At 38.0% G+C, this 19,959-nt stretch overlaps 1 protein-coding gene across 5 annotated transcripts in view; it reads right to left on the bottom strand.

The window, feature by feature from the left end:
• The window catches only part of Matr3 (matrin 3), a 36,706-nt gene that overhangs the window by 12,006 nt on the left and 4,741 nt on the right, over positions 1-19,959 (bottom strand). For 2 of the 5 annotated variants that reach the window (XM_085699712.2, XM_048442436.3), the window contains exons 1-5: positions 15,629-15,757; positions 6,279-7,367; positions 1,568-1,629; positions 634-675; positions 183-295 (exon numbers count right to left, since the gene is read on the bottom strand). In XM_085699712.2, the coding sequence (XP_085555838.1) occupies positions 183-295; positions 634-675; positions 1,568-1,629; positions 6,279-7,190 (1,129 nt within the window). In that variant the 5' untranslated portion in view covers positions 7,191-7,367; positions 15,629-15,757. Of the gene's footprint in view, positions 1-182; positions 296-633; positions 676-1,567; positions 1,630-6,278; positions 7,368-15,628; positions 15,758-19,959 lie in introns of those variants that run through there. The other 3 variants (XM_048442433.3, XM_085699711.2, XM_048442440.3) reach the window with 2 other exon arrangements.

Raw genomic sequence — 19,959 nt, forward strand, 5'->3', positions numbered from 1 at the left:
TTGCCATGTGGGTGCTGGGAATTGAATCCTGAATCTCTGGAAGAGCAGCCAGTGTTCCTAATCACTGAGCCATCTCTCTAATTCTGTGACTGTCTTTTTATGCTGTTACTTTAAAAGAATTTTTTAATAACATCTGACACTGTCATTTACACTAAAAGGCAATATGAATTGCATATAATCACCCAGATTTCCTCTTGGCCCAACTGCTGGTCCTCCAAGATGAAATGAAGGAGGTGGAGGTCCCAGAATTCCTGGTGCTGGGTTTGTAGACTGTTGCAGCATGAATGGATCACCCCTTGTAATAAGAACAAAATACATGAAGCACAAAATAAACATAAAGAATCATCAGATATAAAATTACTAAATTACCTCTTATGTAACTATGACTATTTTAGCTTAAGGAGTATATATATATATATATATGGCAAGTAATGGGAAATGTGTTAACAGTGAAAAAAGTATTACTATATTGTTTTCTAAAAATTCCTTACACTGGTACTTAAAAAAAAAATTATCAAATTCTTATTTGGCGAAGAAACACAGAATATATTTTTATGAAACATAGAAAGTTAAACTTGGATTCCTTACATTGATCTCCAATATAAACAATAGCCTAAAATTTTTTTAACTTACATTGTATGTCCAGTATCATTGTCAGGATTCCATTCTGGGTAGCTTTAAAAAGATCAGAAAATTAATTTTAAAATAAAAAGGTTCTTTTCACAAAGTAGCCTCCTTAAGCCTCTAAAACAGAGATGATTCATTAGTAAAGTTATCTGAGAATCTACATTTCAAAAGCAAGTAACATATTTCAAAAGGAACTTCAGACACTGAATGATCTGTATTAAGACTGCAATACTTGTAAACTTAAGTGACGCATGTTGAAATGTTCCTTTACTTGTTAAATTCAAAGTAGGGAAAGTGCTGCACAAAGAATTAGGAAGGAGGTTTTTACACACAAACACACACACACACACACACACACACACACACACACACACACACACACCAAGTGTCCTTCCCCAAGGAAGGTATCAGATCAGAGTTAAGCTGTGGCACTAGAAAAAACAGCCTCAAAGGCGTTAGGTATGTATGGATAGTATCTGCTATAATAGGCAGTTTATTTCAATTTCATTTCAATTTAGCAGCTTATATTATATTTCAGAGCGAAAGCTATGTATGTCATTTCCATGAGAAAATGAACTTGGTTTCTAGCAATTTTTAATTATTCCTCTATATTTTTGTTTTATAGCATGCATTAACATGTTATTAAAGTGCTATCATATATTTTGATTACAAATTGGTATCTTTTCATTAATTCTACTAAAACTATTTCTTGATTAACAGGCCAATGTGTATTTATCCTATAAATTAAACAAAATCCAAAAACAAAGTATTATATCTATCATTCATTAACATAGTTTGTCTAAAACTAAATATTAACCAGACATTATCAATTATATGACAGTAACAATATATGTATAAGGAAAGGATGAACTTCCCCAAACCAATAATGGCTGTTTCTGATTCACGGTAAGGATGCTTTATACGTATTTCAAATTCCTACATTTCAAGAAGAAGCTGGCATCGACGACTGTGACTTGCTCCATTGATATGCTGACTCCACTCCTGCAGCAAAGTAAATTAGCAGAATTAACAAAATTAGAAGCTAAAATATTTTCATGAACCATTAATGTGTGTATGCAGTATCAGGTTGTACAACACTTATTAAGTCACAGTGGTTTAAGCTAAAACCACTTCTGAGTTCTTGAAGCTCGATCCTGCCCTCAAATACTCTATGCACATTCTTGGAAAAACTGGATTAATTTGGTCAACATAATTGAGACCTGACAGTGGAAAGATAAAGATAGTAGGGATCAAGAAGAACAATGGACCTTGAGGTCAACTGAGCACAGTTAACTGCTGTGGACCATACTTAAGTATCCACTATTGTTGGAACTGTTTATTTTGTAATACTCTGTATAACAAAATAGCCACATACCTAGATTTCTAGAAAATGTGTGTGAATAATTTAAAGTAGAATCTTTTATTTCACCTAGACTTTTAGGCAAATTCCAAACACACTATAGTTTCTACTATAGCCAAAACAAAACAACAAAAAAAGCACTGTCAAAAAAGGCCAACATGATTAAATGGAAATGGCTTATCTAAGAAATTTTCCCCATTTGTCAAAAATTTAAGTTCCCACATTTACCTAAAACAGAATCAAATTTTAGGAGTGCCTTTTTCCAAATTTTAAAGAGGGAAACAATGTAGTCCATCAGTATTTCCTTTTTTTTTTGTGATTTAGTTTAATATAAGCCATTAACTAAATTTATATGATTCAAACTAATTTTCCTTTTGCTAAGAAAAATATTTGGTTATAAGAGTTAGGAAAGGTGGGTTTTGCTGTCAAAATACCCTGGTTTATTTCCTAAAGTACAATATAACTAGATATGACTCCTAAGTCTAAATTATTCAAATTCATTGCAACAAAATTCCCCTATCGTGGTGAAAAACAAATGAAATAATAAAGGCAAACTATCGGAACACTGCCAAGCATATGAAGTTATCTATACTGCACTGCCTCAAAAATTCACATTGTTTTCCAAGTAGTTTTGATTTTTTACAAGTTTCCACAAATCGAGACAATTTCTAAACTAGCACTGGTCTTGAAAGTTCTAAGTAGAATATAAACGTGGTCAGGCAAAGCATTTTTCTCAAACAAGGGGATTAGAGAGCCTCAGCTAAATGAAAATATAACATCAAATTACACAATGAGTTTTACAAAGGCTCAAAATGGCATTTTATAAATTGGACCCTAATTTTGACTTATAATACAGAATTCTATATATAGTTTGTGCTCTAGAAAGTTAATTAAAACAATGTTAAAGAACTGAAATGGAACATATCCAAACAAAATAGTAATTTGAATATGAGGTGCTATCAACTACTAGTCTTAGTATTTCTGAAAACTAGATTGTTTTTCAAAAGTAATAGCTAATAGGAACTTGAGAGATTTCCATAGCTGTTATACAATCAGACAGTTGGGCTAAAGTTTCTACTTGCAACACAATAGACAGTTTCTGGAAGCCATTTTAAAAATGGCTGTAAGCAAGAGGCGCCATAGGTAAGTTCACAAATTCAGAAAAGGGACTAAACGAATCCATCAACCTAAAGAGTTTCAGAACAACTTCAGATACAAGTATCTATCCTTAAGAAGCAGTGTTTTAGGAAAAGAATGAATGTTATCCTATTAAGCATGCTTCTGAATTATAGGAGATGGAAAGGGCACAGAGTTGAAAAGAAATTACATCCAATCCCCCATGTCCTACAAATTTCAAGTTTATGGTAAAAATGTAGCTGGTCTTTCAAGCACTATGAAGAAGGCCAAGATCAGAAAATTAGTCATGTACCTCCCAACCCATCCATTATTAATCAGCTCCACTGTACCTGAAGTCTAGTTTAGAATAAGTACTAAGAACCCAACAATTAAAAAACAACATTAAAAAAAACCTGGATTCTATTCTGACGTAATTCCTACATGAGATAAAGAATAGGGATTCACTTTTTGAATTTACAAGTTTAGTGAGGGGAAACCCTACACTCACACTTAAGTCTTTCAGGTTTTATAATAATCATTATGGAAGTATTTCCAAAGTGACAGAATAGAATTAATTAAAAGACTTAAGTAATACTAAAAGGAAAAAAATAGAAATTCAAGTAATAAGACAAAAAGGTTGCAGTAGGCAATTTTCTTTAAGTCAAAGAACTTGAAGAAAGTTTGAAATTGTATAGATATGCTACTTGATGTTCTAAGGTGACCTAGAAAAAACTCAAAGGAAGACTATTACTTAAAAATCATCTAAAAATATAAAATAAGGGCACTCCATCATGACAAGTTACATCATGCTTTTCACTTGAACTTTGTATAATGTAGGCCATTTAACATTACCATTAAATGAAAACTACAGATTTTCCAAGTTATGCAGTGATACCAGAGAGCAGGATACTTATTTTTTTTCATTGTCTATGTCCACCACAGAAATTTCTTAAAAAGTAACATCTGCATCTGTTAATAGTTCATTGCTGAAGTAAATTGCTTTTTCAATGAAGCAGATACAGAGAAAACATCAGCTAAGTTGAGGCAACTATAAAACAGAGAAAATCCAAGTGTTTAATTTTGTTCAATTGGTCTAACCTACAAACACAAATTTTATAAAATCCAATGGCTAAGCAAAAGTCCTCTAAAATAATTGTTAAATATACCCAAAATTTCGAAGAATATGCAAACTAGAACTCAAGCATTTTTTAAGCTAAAAATACTCCTTAATCCAAAGTGTCATCAAGTATTTCAAACTGCTCTTTTGTTACTTTAGATTCATTGAAATTAGCCTTCTTTGCAAACTACAAAGTAGTAAAATTTGGAGGAAAAAAAACTTATACAAAATAGAAACTTTTTAAATCTGACAAACCCTTTTATGATTCCTTTTTGTGTTCCTTTCTTCCAACAGCAAAGATTTGCAGTTCTTTAAGATATCTGTAACTATTTTCCTTGGAATTTAGAGATCTTTTCTGAGAATATCGGCTATATAATTTCTACTATATTTCTTGGTAAAGAGATTAAGAAGTAACATAGGAAAAGCTGGAGTCAATCAATTTTAATGGACTTTTTTCATTGCTTTAATTTACATCAGACTAAATCTTGAAGTTTAAAAAGAATAAAAACAGAAATAAATTCCATGGCATAGCTAACAAATCTGGGAAAAATAAAAATATCTAACAAACGAGATTTGTCGATTCTTTCTAGCTCCAGGTTTTATTTCTTTGCTGAGACAGAGTCTCACTATGTAGACCTGGCTGGCCTGGAACTTAATATGTCATGCCGGTCCTGAACTCAGAGATCCACCTGCCGCCTCCCAGTGCTGGGATTACAGGCATGAGCCACCATGCCTGGCGGTTCTGTTTCTTAAATGAAAAACCTACAAACCTAACTTTGGCTTTTATTTTAACTTATCTGATATGAAATAAAAGATTAAAAGATAAAAAATGTTGAGATCTAATCATTGAAAAGGGAACAATAATACATAAAAATTCAATAGGGTCTAGTAGATTAAAAAAAACACTAAAAAATGAAGTTAAAGTGATATGAAAAGAAAATATTCCAGATCTTACTGTAAAGAAAAACCCTGTAACAGTGACCATAAAAATCAATCTCATGGTAGCACTCATTCCAGCTAGATAGGTTACTACAAAGCACATCGGGAAAAATGGATGTTGACAGATTACAGATCAAGCTAGTGGGGGTGCTGCACCATTGACTTTACGTCAACTGCAATATATACTGAAAAACAGAATTTCAAAAACTCCAGTGAGAACAAGTAACACTGAAAAAGTTGAAAGAGAAGGACAATATTTAAAAGGGCATTTTGAAAAGGCTTCCATTTTGCCAGATGTGATACTTAAAGGAGAATTAGGCTTTTTTTTTTTCCTCCCACAAATGACTATTCCAGAAGTACAATAAGCCTAAGTTAGAAAAAGAATTTTCTTACAAGGAACACAGAGCAGGATAATGTAGTCAACGATTTACCAAAGTCTCTATAAAGGGACAGATGCAATAAATATGGGATAATAAAAGGTGAGCTTTGATGTTTAAGGAAGTTGTGGAAACAGAGAAAAAAAATGATGCAAAATTTCAGTCACAGTATGAGAGTTTGTGTTAAAGGGAAATTAAAAAAGGAAGAATGAACTAATCTAAAATATGAAACATACTGAAACACACACCAGGGCTCTACATTAACTTTCCCTATAGCCACAGATAAGGAAAAAAGAGAATTGTACAAGAATATATCTTTGACTACATACAAATCAGCAATCAAGACAGATGGAAAGCTGAAATCTAGCATCCTAAATGGCAAAGCACATTGACTTCAGGAAAAAAAATGCTTAAAACATTCAACAAAGCAGACCAGGGGGAAAAAAGCCTGCTTAAATATGATTAAGAAGAACATACTGATGCCAAAAAAACAACAAGATAATCCCAATGGATGACAGCTTTGTGGCCAGAAGCATTCTAGGTAGATTGTTTTATTAATGTAAAGCCCTGGTTTATTCTGCTCAAAAACAATTACCTTCCAAATAAAGTGTTCTCAAAAGCATAACAATTCTTGATCAACTCAATGTCATCAGACTACAGAATTAGAGTAAAAGATATAGGTAAATACAGAATAGGCACTACAATGTAAAAGAAATTAGAAGCATCTGTTGCTTTAACTCACCTTATTAGAATGAACTGGCAAATCACATATAGAGCACAGATGGGGATAACCCTTCGGTAAGAGTCCATGGAAGTCTTCAATATTGCTACTTGGAGGAGCGCCCCTCTTTTTCTCAAAGAGAGATCTCTCTTGTAAGGGGCCAGGACCACGTCCCATTCTCTCATACTCACTGTCAAATTTATGATAGTTATGCGAGGTCTCACCAAAAAAAGAATCATCCCTACACCTTTCTCCATCTCTTAATCTGTCATCTTCATAATCCATTCTGTCATAATAACCAGATTCTTGAGAACGACTTCCATGGTCATAATCAAGCACTGGGTTGAGACTAGGACCACGATCATCAAAACTATCTCTTCTAAAGTGCCTTTTTTCTTCCCAATCATCCCTAGGTACTCTGTATGGTGGCTCCCGTGTAGCAGATCTGCCATCTCTACCATAACTCAATGTAGGGCCTTCTTCAGTTCTCCTCCTTTTAAGCTGTAGAAGGATTTGGGGCAAGTTCTCGGGAGTAATCTTGTCCTCTGGATAACGACTCAGTTCATCTAAGTCTCTAGCAGACAGACCAAAGCTGGCCAAAATATTACTGGCCTGGTCTGCATCTCCACGGTGTTGAGAAGACAAAGGGAGTGGACCTCTACTTCCAATGTTAAATATAGACTGCAAATTATGGGAAGAAGTACTAGCAGAAGACAGTGCGCTATGAGCTCCTTGTTGATTCAATGAAGAACTCATTCCAAGATTCATTAAACTAGCAAGGCGTGCAGTACCCTGGTTCATCCTTCCAAGAGATGCTGGCATACTTAAAGACTGGGTAGCAGCAGCAAGAAGGCCTATTCCTGCTGCAGACAGGTCACGCCCATGACCCTGTGAGTCCCTACCGAGAGATGACTGCTGGAATGACTTGGACATTGTAGAACTATCTCTTGTCTATTTTATAGATCAAAAAAAAAATTTTTTTTAAAGACGGCCAAAAAGAAAACTCAAACTAGAAAGCTAGGTTAACTTTGCTTCAAAAATGGTAACGCCAAGAAAAAGGATCAATAAGGACTGTAGAATCTTCTTCAAGCTGAGAACCAGCAGACAACTCTGTAGAAAAATAAGCAGTTTTAGTCATAAATCCCTTTAAAGTAGATGCCGTTTTTTAAGAAAAAAAAAACTTACGCATCATGTTGATTTAAAAAAAACCACTTAAGATCTCAAACTTACAAGGAATTCATTACATATCTTAAACAGATTCAGATGTATGCAGAGCCTGCATATAGATATTTAAAAAGTAGCTTTTCATGCTGAAATTTAAGGGAATTTCATATTGGGTTTAAAAACATTTAAACTCAAGGCCTAGATGTTTGTGCATCAAAATTTCATTGAAAACAGATGGGTTTCTTCCTTTCAGAAGAATAAAAACATACTCTATACTATGATGCTTAAATTCTAGAAGACTAAAAAATCAAAATAAAAAAAAAAGGTCAGCAAGTCAAAGATGAACCAGTTGTATTCTGCTTTAGAAAATGAGAACTAACATCACTTTCAGAAAGAACCAAGTAAAATCACAAGTAAATGAAGCTTAGGGTGTCAAGTATGTGACGTAAGATCTAAGATCAAGTAACAGTTGAGACCTTCATGCAGCAAAATTAACTCGAGGTGAAGACAGATGTGAAGATAAATAATTTCCTACAATTTTAAGGATTTCTGCCCAAATTTAAGCCACACAACTAACTGCCTTCTTACTGACCATGCCAGGCAGTGCTTATTTGATACCTACTCTTATAAGGTAAGGAGAACAGTTTTGGTCGGTATAGAAACAGACCTACCAAGAAAAAAACCCAGGTTCAGGAAATACAGGTGATTTAAAGAAGGGAAAACACCCCCAAGTTAGCACCTATTACTGTTCATTTAATGTTCAGGGCTATACCATCTCTAGAGTTCAAAGCACATAAATGAAATCAAAGAACTTGTTAACAGATTTCTGCAAACTCTTCACAAGAATAGCCCAATAGCTTGAAAACTTTTAATTCTGATTATAATCCTTTCAAGATGTGTTTCTGGATGAAATTTTTATTCAATCATTAACACTGCACCTCAAAAACTGTTAAGAGCGTGCAAAGTATTAACACGATTCCCATTAAGCATTAGTTAAAAGATGTTAATACAACCAATGTTTTCTGTAAGACAATTTTATAATTACAATCACATACAAGATAAATCTGATCAATTTGCCATAGACTTCTACTATGATGCATTGCTTCTTCAGTTTTGTGTGTTTGATTAGTCATATACCTAAGCATTGTAGTTTACTAAATTTTATTACACCAAACCCCAGAAAATACCCAATAATTAAAAGTCAATTATAGGATCAATTCCATCAATGGTAGATTAAAGCAAGGATATACTGGACGAACACAGTGGTAGAGAAAGAATAAAAAAAAAAGTTACAGGCAAGGAAGATTTGAACTAGATTAAAAAAAATAGATGTAATAAAGTAAGACACAAATGCTATCAGTGGTAGCTGGAATTACAGATGTTTTTGTACACCAAGAAAGATGAATTTGAGAAGACACCAAGGAAACTAGTTCTAGACAAGATCCACTTACGTAATCTACTTTTAAGTTTTAAGGTAAGATTAATGAAGAGAAGAGTTAGTGGGCAGTGGATGAAAGGCTTTTTTCTTAAAAAAAAAAAGTATCTTTAAAATGCCATACACAACAGGCTGAAATACTAAGCACGTTGGTATTAATCTGATATAAATGAGTCATTTAAAAACATTAGAGTTAATATTTATCACAGCTTTGACATTCACCTTACAGTCAAAGCCTTTTATTATTCAAAAGTCTGTCTTTTGAAAAAACCATTCCTATCCCAGAGAATAGTACTTTATTGTTTATAAAGTTTAAATTATCATATTTTAAGGAAACAATCATTAAGTTACAGTGACATAAATTACATTTTTTGTACTTTACATAAAAACAGTGGATCTGGAAAACTAAGTTAAGGTAAAAGATAATTTAAAAGACAAAACAGAAAATGGATGTTAGAAAAATTCAGAAAAGGGAGGACAAACAATATAAATCCTATGACAAGGTGCATTCCACAAGAACCATTTTACTTCTTTTAATATACTTAATTTAATTTCATCTTAAGATGCAGCTACACACAACACTGAAGTCATATTACTGCAAAAAAGAATTAAGTTGGACTTTTAACCAACAACCCCTTCCCCCCAAATTTGTCACACCCCAGGTGCCCACCCTGGGCCAGTAGTAGTGCTCATAAATATAATCTCAGTACTTTGGAAGTCGAAGCACTCACTGCTGTGAGTTTGAGGTTACATAAGCCACACACAAATTCTAAGACATTTTGGAACCCTGCTTCCAAAAAAACTTAGAAGTGTGAACAAAACAAAGAGAAATCAAACATGAAAGCATTGCTTAGAAAATATGAAAATGGTGCCACTAGCATTTTTTAGTCAATTGAAGCTAAGATATAAGTCATTTTTAAATGGCTCATTACCATGGAACCTGTTGCTCATTAGTAAAGTTAGTGAAATACTGAAGTACTTCATTACTAAACATTTATTAAAAATTTAAGGGCTGGGAGCCATACATACAGCTTTACAGTTGGTAAAGGCCCTTGCCCACAACGACCAGTGACAAAAGTTTGATCTCTGAACAGACCAGAAAGGTTTGAAAATGACCACACAGAATTGTTTTCTTGTGGCATGTGGCCTACCAAATAATAAGTAAACAACATTTACATTTTAAAATTAGGGGGCTAAAAGCTCAAGATGTTCCCCAATAAGTAGAGTTCTTAAAGCCCTGGGCTCAACCCCCAGCACATGATTGTGATCCTAGCATAAGGTCTACTGTCCCAGCTTGGCTTCAAACTCAAGATGCTCCTACTTCCACTTCCATAGCACTGGCAGACTGGAGGCAGTAAGATTATGAGAACAAGAGCATTTTCAGCTACAGAGAGTTTGAGGATGCCTGGATTCTCTTCAGAGAACTAATCTGAGAATGCAACATCAAAATACAATTCACCCATAAATTCTAAATGTCCATTCATGAATGCACAATCTTCCACTCTCAAACCACAAAGCATCCCCGACCACAAAAACTAGGAAAACAAAAAAACCTTACATGACCTATAATTAAGGTAGGTGGGAAGGGGAATAGGTCAGTGGAACACTACCATGGCTAAATTCTTGAGAGAGGTCTTGAGTTCAACTGCTAGCACCACACACATAGAAATAAATGCAATTTACTACAATATGATAATCAACTTAAAATGTATTTTATACTTGGGAGACAGACGTAGGAGGAGCCTAGTTTACACAGTGAGTTTTGGGCTACATAGTGAGACCTTGTCTCAAAACAAAACGACAAAAAAAAATCTAATTTATTTTATATGTGTGGGTCAGGATGGTCTGTAGGAGTCAGTATTCTTCTGCTATGTGGACCTCGGGGATTAAGCTCAGGATGTCAAGCTCAGCTGAAAGCATTTTAGCCCAATAATAAAAAAATTAACTAATTCACTAAAATATATCTTTACTCATAAAACATACTTTGATTTAATTGATTTATCAACAGAATTTCCCTCCCTGAGTAGTAAATATCGTCGTCATATTATTTTTGAAACAAGAGTTTCTCTGTGTAACTAACAACTCTGGTTGTCCTGGAACTCGCTCTGTAGACCAGGTTAGCCTCGAGCTCACCTGCGTCTGCCTCCCAAGTGTTGGGATTCAGGACTAGCACCACCACCGCCCAGCTTAAATATTCTTTATTAGATTTTTTAAAAAAGTTAGAAGAATATTAAATCTAGATAGATAGCTCAGTCAGTAAAATACTTGCCTTGTAAATACAACAACCTAATATCGATCCCCAGAGCTACAGTTTAAAAAAGGGTATACTGGTAGGAGTTTATAATCCCTATACCAGGGAGGCAGAGACAAGAAGAGATCTTTGGGGGCTTCCTTGGCCAACTATCGTATTGTAATTGGTGACACTTCAGGCCAAATGAGATCTGGTCTCAAATAAAATGAATGGCATTCCTGACGATACCTGGTGTTGCTCTACACATTTCCTCACACTAAAAAAAGAAGAAAAAAAGACAACTAAAATATGCTAAGAAAAACACTGTTAATAGGGATCTATTACCACCACATCTTGACTTATGCTCTGAATTATATAAAATAATCACTTCTTAAAAACAACATGTTTTAATCTGGGAGACTGTGATGTAGGTCACCGTTGGGGCCCTTAATGTGTAAGATCTTGGGATCAATCCTTAGAATCACAAAAATAATTTTTAAAAATCTGTCAATGCCAAGGGTGGTGGCACATGTCTTTAACCCCAGCACACGGGAGGCAGAAACAGGTGGATCTCAGTAAGTTCGAGGCCAGCCTGGTCTACAAAGCAAGTTCCAGGACAGCCAAGACAGAGAAAACCTGTCTTGAAAAACCAAAATAAGTAAAAAAAAAATAAAAATCTGTCATGTATTAAACCTTACAGAAGGCTTTACTAAAAGTTACCAGCACAGGGCTAGAGATGATTTAATGCATGAAACTTGTGCAAGCCTGAGGACAAGTCAAAGGCACAGCATGAGCACCTGCACTCCAGACTCTCCTCCTACAGACAGAATCCAAGACAGAAGACCTGGAGTACAAAGTGGGAGTTACGATTCTGCCTCAACCATGGTAGAGTGTCCATACATGTAAGCCCGCATTCGTTACGGCATACACCAACATTAAGAAGTTACATAGCAAGACCCTGTTTCCAAAAACAACAAACCAGCCCAGAATCACTGTTACTATCTGACATAATCACACTTAAAACATACACAGTTCAGTACCTTAAGAGGATTTTTTTGGGGAGGTTGGTGGGTAGGAAGAGGGTCATACTATATATTCCACAAGGCCTTAATGACTTCAAAACAAAACAATCCTGTAAACTCCAAGGTCTGAAATCTCCCCCATGCCATTTCAATTTGAAAAGTTATGTATAAAAATTCCTTAAAGACAACACATCTAAAATTTCCTCAATTGTAGTTTCTTTCTGTTTTACTTTTAGTTATCTATAGTTTAAACACAAAGTTTTTTTATTAAAGATTTCAGAACAGCTGGGTGTGGTGTTGCATGCCTTTAATCCCAGTGCTGGGCAGGTGGCAACAGCAGTAGGATCTCTGAGATTGAGGTCAGCCCAATCTACGCAAAGAGACCCAGTTACAAAAATAAAAAACAAAAAGAAATTTTAGAACGAAGAGAACACATTGTGTATAGATATACTAAGAACATCTAACAAATCATTATCTGATATCTGATAACAAAAGTACTAGTTTTTTGTCATTTCTGAGTATTACATGTTCCAGACTTTGTTTAAAGCTGGTGTACTTCTACCTTAATTCTTCTTAAAAATGCACGAGATCCTAAAAAACCACGAGAATCTTATCTGATAAGGACTTCTACCATTTATACCCACACACCCATTTTTCCTCATTACAAAAGCAAATGGAGGCAGCTCTTTGGAGGCAGAGGCAGGAAAATGGAAAACTGGAGGCCAGTTGAGTTATAGAGTCAAAACCATGATCCAACACAAAACAAACAGTAAATGTTAACTTCTTAAAGGAATTTTAGAAAATCACCAAGCAGGAAATATCAATTGACCCAGGATCAACCTTCAGAGAAAATATTTTTTGGGTATATATTTTTCTATATATTTAACAAATCAAAGTTGACATCCGCAATACTGACTTTTCATGTAATAATGTATAGCATAATTATTTAATATTACTCTCCTCTTAAAATATTATTTAAAAGTAGTAGTATAGATTACCATTTCCACAAAAAAATTCCATTTCCCTCTCCCAAAAGTTTTCAACTTTTATTGCCTACCAACAAAACCAGAGCCTCTGTGCATAAAAAATGTTAAAAGTGTCATCACTCAACTCCATCAACTAAAATTCCACACTTAAAAACTGCCATTAATATTTACCATACACAATTTGACTACTAGGATAAATTTAAGTGCAACCTTTCTATCTTAGAACTATTTATCAAGGACCATACTAGTGCATTGTCACTATAAAACTGAAACTTAATACTCAGGCGGGGGCATGGCGGTGAACGCCTTGCCTTTAACCATAGTATTCAGGAGGTAAAAGCAGGTGGATCTCTTCTGAGTTCGAAGCATAATGAGTTTCAAAAATAACAAAACTGTCTCCAAAAAAAGACAAAAAACAAAACCAACCCAAAAAGATTTAATACTCTCTTCTACCACAGCACATAAGTAAACCATGATATTTCTAAAATGTAAGATATTATTGCTGCATTTCCGCTTTTAAAATTTTATTTATCACTTTATTGTATTATTTGTATTTCTTGGTCTAAAAGCATCAGGTTAAAAGTTAAATACTTCCAAATCAATTCATGATGAGGAAGCAAGTGAAAGCTACTTCTATGGGTAGGGATTATAAACTAAGTACTTGTGAACTGGTAAAAAAGTAAACTTAAAAAGCCTCAGTGCAAAACACGCTGGGTAAATGTATCTTTTTCGAGGATTATATAACCAAGCAGAAGAATCTTTTAGTAATACTTCGGTGACATTTAACTTTTAGTTTGTAAAAACATTTAAGTGCAAAGGCAACCTTAGGGGCTTCTGCAATAAAATACTTCCCCCTCTTTCGAGATTCCTAAAATACTAATGTTCATAAATTATGAGGCTAACTGGGCGTGGTGGCACAGGCCTGTAGGTAATCCAGCTCTAGGGATGCTGAGACAGGAGGATATGGATGGAGTTCCTTCAGCGACCTCAAAAGGAAATCTATACAATGCGTAGGGTAATTTAACTGTTAGTAAAACAATGCTGTTTTGAGACAATCCTGATGTTACCACGACTGGCCTCGAAGTCATGGCAATTCTTAGTCCGCCTTAGTCTCGAGTGCCGCTATTACAAGTATGCGTCATTACGCCCAACAATTAGCTTTTAAAAAGCTTTTCAACACCCATGGAAAACCGCCCGCGATGCAATTTTTTGCCGGCATAGTCAAGACTAAATTTACCTGGGCGAAGCGTGTTGTACCGACTGACAACTTAGCCCATTTAAATACGCAACACGCAGCATCAACACAAAAATCTCACGATTACTTCCTATGAAATCAGCGACACAAAATTTCAGAGCTCCAGAATGACTAGAAATTTCAGAATCACCACCGTTCTCGAAACGTCTCGTAACTGTAACCTATCCAACAGAGAAATAGTCCACAGAAGGGGCTAAACCTTTAGACAGAGTCACCCAACAGGCAAAGCGCCGAAGGGGCAAACACCTACGGTAAGAGGAAAACACAAAAGCATGGCACAGCACTAGCAGAAGAGACTGAAGGCTACACCAAGGCCCTCCGAACCCTTTGTCTGAAAACCGGAAGGTCTCCCAACACGCGAGCCTGTCCAGAGGAACCCGGACTGTTTTGATAGAGAAAGGAAATGTGAGGTGACGACTGATGAAACGAACATTCTACCGAGCAGCATGCAGAAAGCTCTACCCAGGAGGCAATACAAAAGCCAAGCGTTAACGTTTCATTTTCGGCCATTTTTACGCAACTGGGGGGGGATGGGGAGGAATTGTTCCAGATGTCGGTCTAAAATCGCGCGCGGGTGAGGAACGCGGGAGTCTTGGGAAGGGAACAAAACGGAGCGAGGGGTGAGGGACGGCAAGGCCACTGACGCCAGGGAAAATAACGTCGGTCAAAACACGCAAGCTTTTCACGGCCTACGGAATCCTCCATTTTGGGTCCATTTTCAGGGAAAAACGACAAACGCACCGTGTGGTACTCGCGCGCCCACGGACTTCCTTGGGTTGGCTACCCTCCCTCCCCGGACAGCGGGCCCCAGCGGACGGCCTCCGCTCCCTCGGGCTCCGAACGCTCCTCCCTCCTCCCATAGCCGACGGCCCGCGTGTAACGGGCTCGTCCCGCCCCCGCCCCCGCCCCCGCCCCCGCCCCCGCCCCCGCCCCCGCCCCCGCCCCCGCCGCAGGACGCTCGGCAGAGAGGCGAATCGAACCTCCGGACTCCGACTCTCCCGCCGCACCCCCGGCCGTCGGCTGACTGCGCGTCCTCCCGCAGAACGGCTCACCTCTGCCGCCCGGAGAGGCAGGCTGCGCCGCCACCGCACTCCTAACATGGCGGCCGCCGCTCAGGCGGCTCACATACGCAGCGCCAGCGGAGACGGCACGGGGAGCGGGAGCGAGAGGGAACGGCGCGCCGCCAAATCCCAACAGCCGTGGCCGCGGCGGCAGCCCCGCTCAGCGGACGCGGACAGCCCCGGCCACCCACCCGGACTCTTACCCGCTTCACGCCTACCTTAGGGGAAGGGAGAGGGAAAAGGAGAGATACCTCTCTCAGCGAGCGGGACGCGGAGGCTCCCACAATCCCCCGCAGCAACGGCGCTGGCAGGAGGTGGCGACAGAACGAGAGCTCACTCTCGCGAGAAAGCCCGCTCCCACCCCCTCCCCCTGCGCGGGGCGGGTCCCCGACACACGCGGCCGGCGTTGTTCTTTGTAGGTCACGCCTCCTTGCTAGCGAGAAGGCGGGAAAAGCGGCACGAGTGCGTCCACAGGTTCGCACACCTCCCTAAAAATGCTAGGCGCCTGAACACCTCAGTGACGTTGCAGAACACCCCAAAAACAGGAGCAGTAGGCGGGCTTAGAAAGCTTTCCCCTGGAAACTTTATTCGATACTTTTAAGGCCAAACAGTTTATAGGACATTTTGGTCAACCCGCTCCTAGTCTGCGTAAAAAAATAAATATAACACACAGTCAACTGGTCGACCCGACAGATAAAGGTACATTATATATAATAATAAAAAGAGTCCAGCGGGACTTCTGGCCTCCGATTTGTCCGGTGAGGATTCGTGCCAGAGAGAACTATATTTTAGTTGTTGAGACAGAAACTCCTGTGCTATACAATTAATTAGCGGTGGATAGCGTAAGAGGCTAACACACCATTTAAAAAAAAAAGGCTGAATTTTTCCGCTGTGAAGAGAGGTCTCTGCAGAGGTCATAAGCAGTTTGAGACTCCCTGGAACAGGCAATAGATCCCCCTCTGAGAGTTCTCTGCTGCAAAAAGCCCTAGGACCTGAGATGCTTCTGCTTTGAGATAAGGGTACCCTTCAGGCTGCGGCCACCCTCATAGGACTCAAAATTTGGAAGGCAGAGAATCTTCCTATAAAGATTTAATTATTGGTGAGTTTGAAGTCAGCGTTGTCTACAGAGTGAGTTCCAGGACAGGTTCCAAAGTAGAAAAACCCCGTCTCGAAAAACAAAGTTCTGGATGCTTTCTGAATAATGCTATTCACACATAGCCAGTTCGTTTTGATAGGTAAAAAAGTCAACTCTCAGCACTTTAGCTCAATTTATTGTTTTATTTCATCAGTGCTTCTATCAATTAGGCCTCAGAGAAACTGTGATAAAACAATCTTTGTCCTCATGGAGCTTACAGTATATGCAGATAGAAACCAAAATGTGCATCAATTTAGTTAGCTAATAGTAATAATAATAATAATCTGAAGAATAAGAATGATCTGATGTTAAAGTGTTAAGGCAAGTGAAGAGAAGCAGGGGTAAAAACACAGTGCTTTTGTAGGTAAAATTGCAGAGAAGACCAAGGAGGTAGTAAATAGCTATTCTCCTGGGGTTACATAATAAGATATGTATTCAAGGCTATAGAAGAATTAGCAGATACAAACCCTGGTTATTAACACCCCACCACAAAACAGAGCATGCAGAACTATATTCACATCCTTGAAAAAGCATTTCTGATTCCACTGTGAAGAAAATAAATCAAAGAGAAAGAGAACAGACAAAATTTAAAGATAACTTAAAAGTCAGAATCCACAATGGATGCCTCACAGCATGGCATTCCACAAAAATAGTGAAATGTGGAGGAATACTTGGAAAATAAGTTAATCACAATGATCAACTGGAAGACAAAAATTAAGACCAATAGATGATGAATGTATGGAAGGGACACAGGACCCAGTCTATGAAGAATGTATAGCAAGAGAAATCAGCTAAAGTAACTTAGTTGCTATTTCAAATAGCTTATATTAAATACAATCATCAGGAGAATGTGTTAGTAAGGAGGTTGGAAAGAGGAAACCTACACTATAAGTTACTAATAGAAATGTCTCTAAAAACATTAGGGAGTCACTTCTGTGCATCAATGACAGCAAGACCCAAAGTCATAGAAATAAGATCTTCCTGCACAATCTCAAATCACAACACACCTAACCAATGTTTACACACTTTATTGGCAAACACTTTTTAATTGAGTAGTTGTTTATTGATGTTCTGCAGTGAAATGGAAGATAAACTACAGGTGTGAAGAGACATCACAAAGACTTGTGAGCCTGTATTCATCAAGTATGTCATAGTTTGGGGGTATAAAGATGGGAAACTGGAGGACTGTTCTCTGGAACCTGGCTTTGGCGGCGGGCGGGGGCAGGCTCAGGATCTGAGCTAGCAATAATGACCTTCTTACTAGGAAAAGGCGGTTTTATGAAGAATAAAATATATTAAAACATTAGGTTAGCTAATGCCTGCAACCCCAGTTGAGCCAAGTTTGAGAGCAGACTGCCTCTGCCTCCTTAGTGCTAGGAGTAAAGGCAATGCGCCACTGCTTTTTTAATGTTTGAGGGTAAACATTTATGACAGAAGTTCTTGGTCTGAGGATGTAACACAGCTGGCAGGCCCTGGGTTCCATCCTCAACACAATTTGAGAAGTCCTCGCATACCTGTAAGGCAGGAGGACCAGGAGGCTCAGTCACTAGATACCAAGGTAGAGGAGAGTTTTGGCTGGAAACCATGTCACAAAACAAGTCCCAATAACTTTACACCCAACTGCTAATCTTTACAATCTACCATGAATTTATTCACAAATAGTAAGGGTCTTCCCTCCCATGGAGTTTTCATTTAGTAATTTTGTCCACTGTGATCCTGGGTTCAATCCAACAATGGAAAAAAATGGATTTTACATTAAGCAGCTTAAACTAGACAACACTTGGCTGCATGGCAAGAGCTGATCTCATTTAGTAACAGAAAAAAGCAGCTTAGGTGGCTAAGATGGCCTGGCAGTTAAAAATATATGGTGTTCTTATAAGAGAACCAACGCCAAGTTTCCAGACACCAAGAGGTTCAGAAAAGCTCTGGGGGAAAACACCCATGAGAAATTTAAGTTTACAATATCTAATATCCTTGCCCAGAAACCTACCCCTGAGAAAGAACCAGGCGTGTGTAGATGGTACTTCTGCACAATGAATCGCTAAAGCTTATTTGCTTGCTTTCCCTTTCAGGATAACTCGACGTAGGGTGGCACATCGAGAAACATGATGCAGTAAATTGATTCACTGTAGGCGTGAATCATCCAAGCCCGGAGGCCAAGGATGATCACCAGCTCAGAGAGATGGCTCCCCTAAGAGCTCACCACAGCTCCACTAACATGAGCTGCTCACAATTCTCAAGAGTCATTTCCACCCTTTTCAAGTCTCTAATTAGTTGCTCTTACCCTGTTCTTTTCCTTTGGGTAAATTCCTAGGCACCGGAGAAGTCTTTTTTGTGTCCCTTTGGGACCTGCAGAATTTATCCCACTGGGTTTTGTTTTTCTAACTATAACTTAAGGCCTGACCCAAAATTTCAAGAAAAAACCCTAATGTCATCTGTTTAAAACCCAGTAAGTGACAAATGAACGGCCACCATCAATAGCAGCATTGATCGCCTACCCTTTTCTTTGGATTTTTGAAGACAAGGTTTCTCTGTGTAGCTGTCCTGCAACTCACTCTGCAGACCAGGCAGGCCTCAAACCCCGAGGTCTGTTTGCTTCTCCCTCCAGAGCACTAGGATTCAAGCTGTGCACCATCACCCAGCTTTGCCTAGTTATTTTAAACACGCTCCTTTAATTTATGGACCCAGGACCTAAAACCTGATCAGAACAATTTGCAACACAACACCACTGTTGCCCTTACTTCAGACCCGGGCTCACTTCCCAGCACCCGGTGGCTCACAACCATTTTAACTCCAGTTCTAGGGGACCTGCTAGCCTGACTTCCCGCCATCAGGCACAGAGGACATAGAAATATGCACACGTGAAATTTCAATGTCTATCTCTACATGAATGTTTTGCCTGCTTATATGCCTGTATACCACATGCATGGTGTCCAGAGAGGTCATCAGATTCCCTGGGACTGGAGTTAAAGATGGTTGTGAACCATTGTGTGGATGCTGGGTATTAAGCCTGGGTCCTCTGGAAGACTGAGTTGTCCTTCCAACCCCTAAAAAAAATTTTAAAGCTTTTTTGAATGCTTAAGTGATTTATTTTGAATTTACCAGGACTCAAAAGACAATTGGGAGAAGTAGTGACTAACTCCACTTACCAATTAGGAAATCTCATTAAATTATTTTAATTGTATTATTTATATTATCAGTACCTTTTAGAACAGTGAATACATGCATTAATAGATTATTATTTTCTTTCACAGGAATCTCTGTGCTCATGGGTATCCCTGCACAGTCTAAGAATTAAGACCCTAGATTAAAAACCCTGTACAGAGGACAGGAAGAGATGGCTTAATGGGCAAAGCTGCCTGCTGCCAAGCCTGACAACTTGAGTTGGATTCCAGAACCCACCTGCGCGTTTTC

This window comes from Myodes glareolus, chromosome 13, assembly GCF_982192425.1.
Source record: "Myodes glareolus chromosome 13, mMyoGla1.1, whole genome shotgun sequence".
Lineage (NCBI taxonomy): Eukaryota > Metazoa > Chordata > Mammalia > Rodentia > Cricetidae > Myodes > Myodes glareolus.